This window comes from Mus caroli, chromosome 17 (genome assembly GCF_900094665.2).
Source record: "Mus caroli chromosome 17, CAROLI_EIJ_v1.1, whole genome shotgun sequence".
Classification (NCBI taxonomy): domain Eukaryota; kingdom Metazoa; phylum Chordata; class Mammalia; order Rodentia; family Muridae; genus Mus; species Mus caroli.
In genome coordinates this window covers 82,998,246-83,011,430 of record NC_034586.1, presented here as the reverse complement: position 1 = coordinate 83,011,430, position 13,185 = coordinate 82,998,246, and the positions used below count along the sequence as shown (strand labels likewise).

The 13,185-nt window shown below is 46.0% G+C and overlaps 1 protein-coding gene across 2 annotated transcripts in view; it reads left to right on the top strand.

The window, feature by feature from the left end:
• Positions 1 to 13,185, top strand: part of Stpg4 (sperm-tail PG-rich repeat containing 4) — a 41,122-nt gene that overhangs the window by 22,060 nt on the left and 5,877 nt on the right. The window contains exons 6-7 of one of the 2 annotated variants that reach the window (XM_021149811.2): positions 11,411 to 11,575; positions 12,255 to 12,359. In XM_021149811.2, the coding sequence (XP_021005470.1) occupies positions 11,411 to 11,575; positions 12,255 to 12,359 (270 nt within the window). The remainder of the gene's footprint in view (positions 1 to 11,410; positions 11,576 to 12,254; positions 12,360 to 13,185) is intronic. The other variant, XM_021149813.1, reaches the window with a different exon arrangement.

The window sequence follows — 13,185 nt, the reverse complement described above, 5'->3', positions numbered from 1 at the left end:
CCTCCCCTCCCCTCCCCTTCCGTTCTCTTCTGTTTTGTTTTGGACATGATTTCTCTGTGTAGCCCTGTCAGTCCTGAACTCATTCTGTAGCCCAGGCTTGGCCCCTGTCTCTTAGACCATCAGTGCCAGGCTTACGGAGGCATTTTCTTAGTTTGATGTTCCCCCCTCTCAGGTGACTTTAACTTGTGTCAAGCTGGCATAAAACTGTCCAGCACAGAAGGTGAGGATCAAATGCCTAGGTTGTCCTCTGACCTCCACAAAATACTTTCAAACATGGAGAAAAAAAACCCAAAAACCCACATAAAATGACCTCCCAAATGTCCTTTTTAAAGATGCCACAAGTGATATAGCAAAACCTATCCCAGAAGAAGGCACGGGATCCAAAAGAGCAGTGACATGTCCCAGGGGGACCAAGCCACAGCTGGTTGGTTGGGCAAGAAATGAGTTTATATTGAGAATAGAAGTCGAGACCTCCTGGGGGCCTGTTTGTAAGGAAAGGGGACTGGAGAGCACCTGGCACCCTGAGGGAGAGAATATTACAGCATCTTGCACAAGCGAAAAACAGGGCACCTCCTAAGTCCAGGAAGAACAAAAGGCTGCGGGAATGGCCGTGTTACTCAGTGTTACTCAGTTCTGCCGGGAACACATTCCTCTAGGAAACTGTCGTGCTCAGTGGGGAGAGAGGCGAGAGCCACGCTGCGACTCACCCCAAGAAGCAGTCAGTGGACATCTTCCACAGCGGAAATCAGGAAGTGACAACTGACCCGCAGCACTGCCCCCACAGCTAGGAGTTAGGCAGGCCTGGTTTAGGTTCTCTAAACGACACGTGTAAAGCTGTTTCAGAGTCTTAGTCATGAGATGGGTTGGCTAAGTGTTGCGTCAGTGAAATTCTGCACGCACCTCTCTGGGCTGTGTGTCACACGCTCTTAAAAAAATAAAGGAAGCAAAAGCATGCCCCAGGCAATGAAATTGGAGAGGTACTGCCCGATAAGTTCAGTGTTATTAGAAGGTTTTTGCTACCATTTTTTCCAAACTATTTATTAAATTCACATTCTCTCCGGGCAGTGGTGGCACACGTCTTTAATCCCAGCACTTGGGAGGCAGAGGCAGGCAGATCTCTGAGTTCGAAGACAGCCTACTCTACAGAGTGAGTTCCAGGACAGCCAGGGCTGCATAGAGAAACCCTGTCTTGGAAAAAAAAATTCACATTCTCAAAAATTAAAATTTTTTCACATTGATTTGTGTGTGTGTGTTTTGCACTAGCATGTGTGTGTTTGCACATGTGCATACGTGTGTAGAGGTCAGAGGTCAGGCCACATTTGCAGGAGTAGGTTCTCTGGACTCTGTGGGTTGTACTCAGGTTGACAGGCACAACAGCAATGTAAAAACCTGCAAAGCCAGACAGCCTAAAATTCAAGAACTTAGTAAAAACATAAAAGAGTAAAGATAAATGAATATAAATTTCAGTTTTTCTGAAATTTTATGGTAGCATAGTGAGTTTTTAAAAACATTTTCTATTTGTGTGTAACTATGGACACTTGTGGAGACCAAAGGGCAACCTTTGAGAGCTCTCATTCTCGCCCTTGTGGGTCCCAGGGCTTGAACCAGGCATTCAGGATCCTGTGGAAATGATTCTCCTTAAGACATCTCATCAGCCCACATCTTGATGTCTGGGAACTTGATTTTATTTCTGAAATGGGGTTTTGCTCTGTGGCCCAATCTGGCATAAACTCGCCCCACCTCTCCTTCCAGTTCCAGATTACAGGTGTGTACCCCCAACCCAAGTCTCTCCCAAACCCAGCTTTGACCTTAGAAAAAACAAAACACCAAATAAAAAAACAACGTGAAGTTTTCCTAAACACATTTCTCAGTATTTTGGTATTTTTTTTAAGTTTTATTTATTTATTAGTTATATGAGTACACTGTGGCTGTCTTTAGACACACCAGAAGGGGGCATCAGATCTCATTACAGATGGTTGTGAGCCACCATGTGCTTGCTGGGAATTGAACTCACGACCTCTGGAAGAGCAGTCCCTGCTTATAACCACTGAGCCATCTCTCCAGCCCCCATACTTTGGTATTTTTAAATCATTCTTTTTTTGAATGACTCATAATGTCAGCAGTTTAGTCTGTTACGGCTCTATCATTCATAGGCCAGTGTAACTCTGCCAGATCTCCTGGATCCACCAGAGGTTCTCCCTGCGGTCTGGGCACTCCACCATTTTTATTACTTCATGAGGTGCGGCTACATTTTTGGTGGTCATGGTGGTAAAACCTGCATGCTCACATTGAGGTGGGTTTACATCTTGTTTTTAGTGTATTGCTCAAGGGAGAAAAGCTGACACACCAACCCACCAGCAAGTGGTGGGTGCTGGTGTGAGTGAAGAGAGGTCTACGTTTAGTTTGGAGATACATTTTCACGTAGCTGCAGGCAGGCCTCCACCTTCTGATGTAGTTGATGACCCCTGAACTCCCCGCCCTCCTGTCTCCTCCTCCCAAGTGCCCTGCCATGCCTGATTTTCATTCTGTCTTTTGCCTTAGTCAACATTCTAGTGCTGTGGGGAGACACCATGACCAGTGTGGCTCTTATAAAAGGAAGCGTTTAGGTGGAGGCTGGCTTGAAGTTTCAGAGGGTTGGTCCGTCGATTATCATCATGGTGGGGAACATGTCGGCATGCAGGCCGGTGCTGGAGCAGAAGCTAAGAGCTACATAGCTGAGAGAGAGAGAGAGAGAGACTGAGAGACATAGAGACACAGAGACACAGACCCTGGGCCTGGCTTGGGCCACACCTCCTAACCCTTCTAGTCCTCCGAAGGCTCACCACACTCCTGGTGACTAAGCACTCAGTATAAAAGCCTATGGGGGGCCATTCTCATCCAAGCTGCCACAGCTTTCTTTGGGAAGATGTGCAGGCTGCAGACAGTGGAGTAAATCCCTTGTTGCATCCAGAGTCACCATCCCTCTATTATGGGCCCTCCATGTACTCTCTGGTCACAGGTCTTTGCCTGGTCAATTATTGAGTGGATTTTAATGTTCTTTTGCTGTTGTTGGCTTGTAGAAACTCTATAGCCCAAAAAAAATGCATATTTTTAAAAGTTTTTCAAGGATTTTACCTTTATTCTTTGGCTTTATTTATACAAAAGGTCAAAACACAAAATTTTGTTGTCAGCAGATTGGGTGGTTGGTTATCACATTCTCATCCAGGAGCCCAGGGAAGAAAAGAATGTTAGCCTCTCCCACCCCCGGCTCCTCACACAGTGCTCAAATGTGTCAAATAGAGACGTGAAATCCCTATTTTTCCCTTCTTTTTTAAACTACGAATTTAAATTTATTTTATTTTTAAAAAGTCTTATTTATTTATTTTACATATGTGAGTACACTGTAGCTGTACAGATGTTTGTGAGCCTTCATGTGATTATTGGGAATTGAATTTTAGGACCTCTCCTTGCTCCATTCAACCCCGCTCGCTCGCTTGCTCACTCACTCGCTTGCTCAGTCCCTGCTGGCCCCGATCCAAAGACTTATTTATTATTATAGATAAGTACACTGTAGCTGCCTTCAGATGCACCAGGAGAGGGCGTCAGATCTCATTACAGATGGTTGTGAGCCACCATGTGGTTGCTGTGATTTGAACTCAGGACCTTCAGAAGAGCAGTCAGTGTTCTTACCCTCTGAGCCATTGCGTCAGCCCCAAGTTTAAATTTAAGTTTTGCTTTAGATGTTCTTTAATTTCCTTCTAAACTTTAATCTTAATTCCTTTTTAAAAGACAGGCTCTCTTTATGTAGTCTTGGGGTTGGCCTGGATCTTGCTATGTAGACCAGGCTGACCTCAAACTCAGAGATCCACCTGCTCCTGCCTCCTGAGTGCTGGGATTAGAGGCCTGCGCCTCCGTGTCTAGTGACAAGCACATCTGACTCCAGTCCCTCTGAAATGTGTTGTGGGTTTATGGTGAGGTCCCAGTGCCACACGGCCCCGTTGACGCTGACTCAGCACAAGCTGCTGCCTTGCTGTGTGTGTGAATCCTGCAGTCACCAGAAATCTGACCTATGGATCTCGGGTGTCCTGTACAGATGAATCCTGGCCGGGCCACCTTCTCCTCTTTAGAACCCAGTTAGCTATGAAATGGGCACACGCACCTGTTCCCCTCCCCCGGCTGTGGACTGCGAGGAGCCCAGAGGAGCTGGGTTTGCGTTATAATCCCCAGCCTACGGGTAAAGAAAACTGGTGACTATGAAAGCAGTGTAGATTATTTTGCATGATTTTGTTTTTTAAATATATAATGGTGATCTTATCTATTCTCTTACTATTGTGAATTCACGAATGCATTGTACAGCGTGTTTGAATCCGTTTCTCTAACATTGCTAGACACATTTTATTTCTTGACATTTTTATCCCAGTGTCGTCCTCCTTTCCCTGTTCCACATTAGCCGTCCCGATTGCAGGCGCTGTGCCCCTTAAACTATTCCCCCTTTATAATTCTTTTGTCTTCTGTCACATACATTTCCAGTCAACTTCTAGAGCTGTTAGGGAAAGGTTTACAAAGCCCAAGAGACCACGTGCTCCGGAAATGCGTAACAGTGTTCAAATGCTTTCACTCTTAAATAAAATGAACCCACAAATTTAAATTCAAACGCCTTAGTGGATATTCTATGCCCTTCGCGGAATACACACACACACACACACACACACACATTTGATGCACAGTTTTTAAAATGTTTTAATTTTTCTTTCCAGTTTTATTTTTATGTTTATGGACGTTTTGCCTGAACACATCTGCATGTCCCATGTGCGCAGCACTGTAAATGTCATGGGATCACCTAGCACTGGAGTTACAGACAGTTGTGAGCTGCCATATGGGTGATGGGATTAGAACCCAGGGCCTCTGAAAAAGCAGCCAGTGTTCTAAACCCCTGAGCCATGTCTCCAGCCCCTAAAATGTCTTAATTAGCATATATTAATAATAGATGATTGGTTATGACAGTCTCACAGATGCACAGACTGACCTGAACCAGTTCAGCCCCTTGTCCTCCTGGGTCCTGTCTGACTCCTAATGATTGCTTTCCCCGATTTTAGGCCACTGTCTGCTTTCTTCTTCCTCTCTTGTCTTAATATGAAAAAATTAATGAGGTTTGGTGTGCAGTTCAGTGGTAGAATACTTGTCTAGGGTGCCTGGGACCCTGGGTTCAATATCTTGTCCCAAAGAGAAAAAGAATGGAAGCAAGGAAGGAGAGGGAGGGGTGGGGGGAGACAGGAGGAGAGGGAGGAAGTTGAAAAGAAAGCAAAAAGCAAATTGACTTTGAACTTGAGAACCAAAGTCCTCCCATCCTGAAGTCATTTTCACTGTGCTCATATAATAGTTGCACTTGTGCACGCACACACGCACGCACACACACAGACATAAACATAAACACACATAGACACAGGCACACACAAACACATAAACATACACACATACATACATACATACATACATACATACATACACAGACACAAACACACACATAGACACACACAGATACAGATACTAGCATAGGCACACACAGATACACACAGATACAGATACTAGCACAGACACACACATTGACATACAAGCACACACACAGACACACACAAACACACAGATACACACAGACATACATACAGACACATACACACACACAAAGACACAGGTACACACAGATACACACACACACAGACACACACAAATACACAGACACACAAAAATACACACAAACACACAGATATACACAGACATACATACAGACACATACACACACAAAAGACACAGATACACACAGACACACACAAATACACAGACACATAAACACACACACAAACGAACAGATATACATAGACATACATACAGACAGACACGCACACAGAGACACAGATGCACACAAACACACAGACACACAAACACACAGATATACACAGACATACATACAGACACACAGATGCACAGATACAGATATTGGAGCAGGCACACACCGACACACACACAGTCACACATGTACACACACACACATACCTGTTATAGACTTCTTGTTCTATTTTAGGGAATTCAGTAGTTAAATGATTATATTTTGTTCCCAAAGTGTAGGGGCTTCTCAGGAGGAGTATTTGGAAATTTGGCTGGAAAATGATTTTTCACCTCAAATTACAAGCATAAGGGGGTGCACAGCTATCGATGATTTACAGTTTTATTAACTTCATACAAGATTTATTCATTACTCTCCGAGCACTGGTGTCCTATCTGTGTATCTGAGGCAGGCAGATCAGGAGTTCAGCTGGTTCTTGACTACGTAGTGAGTTTGAGGTCACTCTGATCTACATTGCAAGCTGCAAGGAGGGATACAAACAGCACAAAGACCACCAACATCAAAAACTCCAGCCTGAAATGGGACAGTGTGCCTGGTGCCTGCAGGAGTGTGTGTGTGTGGCCTAGAAAATGCGTGTATACATGTACATAGTCTCAGACACTCACACCCACCCGCACTCACACGTACTCACAAACAAGCACAGAAACCGGGGAGAGACAGGGGTCAGCTCAATGGCAGGGCTGTCGCTTTGCATGGGAAAGGCCTTGGGTTTGATCCCCAGCACCAAACCAAAGCAACTTCACTAATTCTGCGTTGACACGATCCTCCCCTCATATACAGAAACAGTCAGTCATAGAAGTGTATCTTCAGAGGAGCCATGGCTTGTGATGGCTCGTGATGGCTCATACCTGTAATCCCAGCTCCCGGGCCTTGGAGGGAGGAGCATCAAGATTTCAGGCTAGCACTGGCTACATCAAAAGTCCTAGGACATCTTATGCTCCATAAGACCTCATCTTACAACTAAACAAAAGTGAAGACCAAAATCAAAGAACAAATACATCATCAAGGAATCGTTGATAATGACAATAACTTAGTTGCCAGAAGAAAGAAAATGATCTTTTGAAGAATTTTACATGTCTACCCAAAGGATCATCTTTAGTCACTAAAGTGATTACTGAAAACGTTATAATGTGGCACTTCTCATTTTGATGACTTAATAGAACAGTTTAAAAACGCAGCTGTCAGTAATCCCAGCATTCAGTAGGCAGAGGCAGATGGATCTCCATAAATTCGAAGCCAACCTGTTCTACATCATACACGCTAGGCCAGCAAGAGCTGCATAGTAAGACCCTGTCTCTGAATGGATGAATGAATGAATGAATGAATGAATGAATGAATGAATGACAGGCCTGGAGAGATGATAGCTTGGCAGCTAAGAGCTCTGGCTGCTCTTCCAGAGGACCAGAGTCTGGTTCTGAGTGCCCACGTAGCGACTTACGACAATCTGTCAGCTCTAGCTCCAGAAGATGTGACACCCTCTCCTAGGCTTTCTACACGTGGTACACACACACTCAAGCACACGCACACACACACATTAAATAAAGAAATAAACCTTTTCTAAAAGGAAAAATGCAACACGCAAATAATAAATATAAATTGTGATTAATTTGGGCGAGATCGTGTATATGGAAAAACAGGAACTATGAGTGACATTGCTTTCACTGGCTCTGTGAGGTGCCATGACCTGGCGAGTTGGTTATTTCTTTTCTAATGCCTTATGACTTTCCAAAACACAGTTTCTGAAGAGAAATAATATCTTGTTAGTGGAAACAAACCTGATGTCAAATGACCATGTTTTCTTTATTTGATGTAAAGACCATGTCCAGTCATTTTGGTATTGCTACAACTGACAGACTGTCTTACGTAGAATATGGGAGGGAAGGGCCAACCAGGTGGACAGAGCAGGCACAAGTGACATCCGTGTTGTCTGTTTCGATCACATTTGGGAGAAAGCACCCTGGTTGCGAGTATCAGGAGTGCGGCGTGCTACAGCGTTGGCTCATTCCAGCAGTTCCTGGACTTGAGGAATGAGTTCAATTAAAAATTAAGCTGACAGCTTGAAATTCCAGGGGAACAGAGAGTAATTAATATAAACATGGTTGTATGGAATAAAGCAGAAAATTGATTTTTGCTCGGATGGGACTTGGAAATTTGGGTTGTTACAGGAGTCTCCTCCCTGATGAGCCTCACCTGTGGACGATACAGTTTGGAAAATGCATTTCAAATACAGTCACAGATGTACTAGGATTCAAAGCTGCCATGCCTGTCCTGACGACTAGTTTCCCAACAGTCTGTGGAGCTCATCCAATGGCGCTGACACCAGCAGTGGCATTTTACTGTCCAGCTGAGACCAGTGCCTTTCCTGAGACAGACTAAACTTACAGCAGTGTCTGATTACAGTGGAGAGAAAAGGTGAAGAAGAAGAAAAAAAATAGTACCTTTTCCATTGCAAGTGATAGAAACCCATTCCAAATCAGCCTGAGCAATATACAAAATAACGTAAAGGCTGGTTGGCGTCTTAGTCTGTTTTCTGTAACTAAACACCACGGACTTCATAGACTGTGTAGAAACCAGGTTCTTAGACTCATTCTTGCTGTGATGAAACACCACGGCCATCATCAGAAGCAGCGAGGTCAGGAGCCTGCAGGCAGGAGCTGATGCAGAGGCCATGGAGGGACCACCAGCCCAGGGATGGTACCACCCACAAAGGGGGCTCTAACTCATCAATTGCTGACTGAGAAACTGCCCTACATGATTTTGGAGGCGTTTTCTTAGTCCTCTCAGAGGACGAAGTGGCCCTCTAAGTGGCCCTTTGTATAAAGCTACCCTGGACAGTCCCTCCTTAACAATGTGACAGGCTGAGCGTGTCACCTTTAACCCTTTCCTTTCTCGCTCGCTCACTCCCAGGATCTCACAGTAAAAACACAAAACTCTAAAATCCAGAGTCTTTACAAATTCCAGGAGTAAAAGTTTAGTCTCTTTGAAATATCCAATCGCTTTAAAAACTCAAAATCGAGCCGGGCGTGGTGGCGCGCGCCTTTAATCCCAGCACTTGGGAGGCAGAGGCAGGCGGATTTCTGAGTTCGAGGCCAGCCTGGTCTACAAAGTGAGTTCCAGGACAGCCAGGGCTACACAGAGAAACCCTGTCTCGAAAAACCAAAAAAATAAAAAAAAAAAAAAAAAAAAAAAAACTCAAAATCTCTTTTTAAAAGTTCAAGCTGTGGGCTCTTGTAAAAAAAAAAAAACATAAAAATTAAAAAATGGAGGGGCTAGAGAAAGCACCCAAGGAGCTGAAGGGGTCTGCAACCCTATAGGAGGAACAACAGTATGAACTAACCAGTAACCCCAGAGCTCGTGTCTCTAGCTGCATATGTAGCAGAAGATGGCCTAGTCAGCCATCACTGGGAAGAGAGGCTCCTTGGTCTTGCAAACTTTATATGCCCCAGTACAGGGGAAAGACAGGGCCAAGAAGTGGGAGTGGGTGGGTAGGGGAGCAGGGCGGGGAGAGGGTATGGGGGAATTTCGGGATAGCATTTGAAATGTTAAATGAAGAACATATCTTAAAAGAAAACATAAAAAATTTTAAAATTTGTTGAATATGTTCTTCAAAAGGGAAGAACCAGGGCCCAGACAGAGTCATTTGGACTTTTTCATGAGTCAGGTCAGTGCAGGCCAGTTACCAGTTTTCATTTATCTATCTTTGCAATGCAGCAATTATCCCAAGAGTGGGGCGAACACTGCGCCCTCTCCAGGTTTATCCCCCAGGCCCTGTCCTGCCTTGCCTGCTGTGACCTCCTCTCTCACTGCTTCCAGCGAGGACCCTTCCTCCAGCTGTCTTGCCTTGCAAATGGCTCCTCTTCCTCCTGTCCGGCTCAGCTCAGGTGTAGCTAGCTTTCCAAGGGACTTCTTGGGCGCCCTGGGACTACATCAGTGTGCCCTCTCATTACATCTGTCCCTTTGGGTGACATGTACAGTACATAGAATATTTAATATTTTTCTGATGTTTCCCCACTAAAATATAAGCCATGAAAGAAATACGTCTTTCTTGTCAACTAGGACTCAGTTCTCCCAATGGAACAGCAGTGAGTTGTTGTTGTTTTGGGTTTGTTGTTCTTTTTCGACACAGGGTTTCTCTGTGTAGCCATAGCTATCTTGGAACTCACTCTGTAGATCAGGCTGGCCTTGAACTTAGAACTCTGCCTGTCTCTCCCTCCTGAGGGCTGGCGTTGGAGGTATGAGCCACTGCCCAGCTGGAACAGTGGTTTTCAGTCCCAGTATTTAAAAGAAGGTGGGATTTATTTTAATGTTGTAAAAGGCTGAGCGTGACTTCTGTTTTCAGAGCTGTGGAGGGCAGAGGGCACGAGGTCAGCTGGCAGAGAGAGGGCGGGAGAAGGCGGTGTGTCCTCCTCCTGAGGATGCTCCTTGAAACCGCACAGCTCAGCGACTTCCAGCTTTTCATCCTAATGTGACTCATGTGGTTGCACCTAGATATACCCACGAGGACAGGAGATTGCGCTTTTATTCTGGGTACACACGTCCTCAACCCAAAATTGTCCTAATGCCCCCAAGTAGGAGACCAGATATGAGGAGACCATCATTTCCAGCTACGTTCCAGCCCATTGCCTGGAACATGGCATGCTGGTTGAAAGATTTAACTAGAGGAATACTTCCAATTTTGTTTTCTTGGCTTCTGTAAAGCAAAAAAGAATGGCACAGCTGGGTGTTTGTTATATCCAGTGAGAGGGATTTCAGAAGTCCTGGGTCAAGTGGTCGCTTTGCTGGTTTCTTCTAGGTGTGAGGAGACCTTCAGTCTGTCTGTCGTGGGGCTTGCTGGAATGTCTTGGCATCCTTTGTGCTATAAATATTTCTCTCCTTTTGTCTTCATATGGTGTTTTCTCCCTCTCCCTCTGGTGTACATGCATGTGTGTGTGTCCAAATGTCTCCTTTTCAGCCAAGAGAACACCAGCCACATTGGACATGTGCCCACTGGGATGACAAGACCCCAATGTGAGTTAGACCCTGTGTCCAAGTAAAGCCATATCCTGAGGTCCTGGCAGTTTAGAATCCACTGGATTAAAGCATGTTTGAGCTGTATGTGAGGTAGCATGCACCACTCAACGCAATCAGGCACAACGTGAGTTCACTGGCTATGTGAGTGTCGGGGTGGAGACGCAACGCAACCGAATGAATACTCAGGATGCTGTGCTCTGGGCCACTCAGGCTCACTGAGGGGCTTCCACAAGTTGCCCCAGCTTCTTAGCAGGAACAACAGAGCTCTTGAGGAGTCTAGGGGGTCATTAAAGGCCTGCCATTTCTATACTTTCATTGGCCATTCCAAGTCAGAACCAAATAAGTCAAACTTCAAGGTCAGCAAGCCAGGAAAATGCACAGAGCCCCTGCACGTTGAGTCTTTTCAGCAGCATGGTTTCCTACGCAGGCTGGGCTCTGCCATGTCCTCCCCCACGGGTAAGCTGCCCAGAGCTCAGTCCAGATCAGATTGTACTTCATTAACTGCGGTCCCTCCCACAGCTCCCTCTGGTAAAAGCGACTCATACTAGCCACCGAAGGGAAAAGGTCCATCCTGTTATCATCCGGAGAGTGGAGTTGGAAGCCTCCCTGCCAAGCAGAGAGATGTTCATCATGAAACGTTTCCTGTGGTTTCTGCTGACCCCCAAGTTCTGGGATTCAAGCCAGGTGGCAACTCTGTCCTCCCATGGGGCCAAGTGTCAATAGCCTATTGTGCTGTCTAGTTTTCTGTCAACTTGACACAAACTAGAGTTATCTGGAAGGAGGGAGCCTCAACTGAGAAAATGACTCCATCAGATCCTACTGGAGGGCGTTTTCTTAGTTAGTGATCAGTGTGGGAGGGCTCAGCACATAGTGGGTGAGGCCAGCCCTGGGCAGGTGATCCTGGGTTCTATAAAAAAGCAGGCCATGGAGAGCAAGCCAGCAAGCAGCATTCCTCCATGGCCTCTGCATCAGCACCTGCTTCCAGGTTCCTGCCCTGCTTGAGTTCCTGTCCTGACTTCCTTCAATGATGGAAATGTAAGCCAAATAAACTCCTCTCCTCCCCAAGCTGCTTTGGTCCAATAGCAATAGAAACCCTAACTAACGCACGCACGCGCACACAGAGGTGACTGGTCTCCTTCCTCCTCTCATGATTATACCTGGGGCAGCTGAGCAGATAGCACGGTTCCTACTCCAGTTTCTTATGCTTTTAGGTCACACTCATAAGCTTTTGCAAGCCCAGATCTGGAAGTTTCTATTATATCAATGATTCATGTGTTTATTTGTAGAAGACAAATAATGCCTTAAAACACACCAAACATTAGTGAAAATGAAATAGTCCTTTACTTTTTAAAATGTTTTTCAGCACGAGGGCCCTGGACCAGGTGACTATGAGCTGAAGGCATCCCCCAAAGGCTCTATTACTTCTTGTTTTCGATCTAAGGTCCCCCGATTCTTGCCTGTCAGTTCAGTAAGTATTTTAAGAGACACACTGTGGAGGGCGATCGGTATTAGGATTCCACTTGTGTGTGTGTGTGTGTGTGTGTGTGGGCAGGGCAGGTGGAGAAGGGACCTGTAAGTGTGTGTGTGTGTGTGTGGGCAGGTGGAGAAGGGACCTGTAAGTGTGTGTGTGTGTGTGTGTGTGTGTGTGTGTGTGTGAGTGTGTATGTGTGCCTGGTGTGTGTGTGTGTGTGTGTGTGTGTGTAGGCAGGGCAGGTGGAGAAGGGACCTGTAAGTGTGTGTGTGTGTGTGTGTGTGTGGGCAGGTGGAGAAGGGACCTGTAAGTGTGTGTGTGTGTGTGTGTGTGTGTGGGCAGGTGGAGAAGGGACCTGTAAGCTAGCACTGCAGTGTTCTGGGTTGTCTGTCGATGCAGCGGCCATGCTGTCTGGAAGCTTCTGATGCAGCGCCACCCTGGGCTCCAAGACCGCAGCTGCTTTCCAGAGCTATGGGTTCTCTGACCTGGCTGTCTGGGCCGATACCGATGTGAGCCACGCAGGAGCTGTTGCCAGACACCCGGAGCTGCCATTCTGAGTGTGTGTCCGTGGCTTCTGGGAGCCTAAAGAACTCAAAGGTTGAAAGAGAAAGATTGTTCCTGAAGTAGATGGGACCATTCATTCCCCGAGAATGGAGTTCGGCATTTCAGACCTGGGTGTGGTGGGGCAGGACTTCAATCCTTGGAGCACTTGGGAGGCAGAGGAGGTGGATCTTTGTGAATTTGAAGCCAGCCTGGGTGTGTGGTGTGTGTGTGTGTGTGTGTGTGTGTGTGTGTGAGAGAGAGAGAGAGAGAGAGAGAGAGA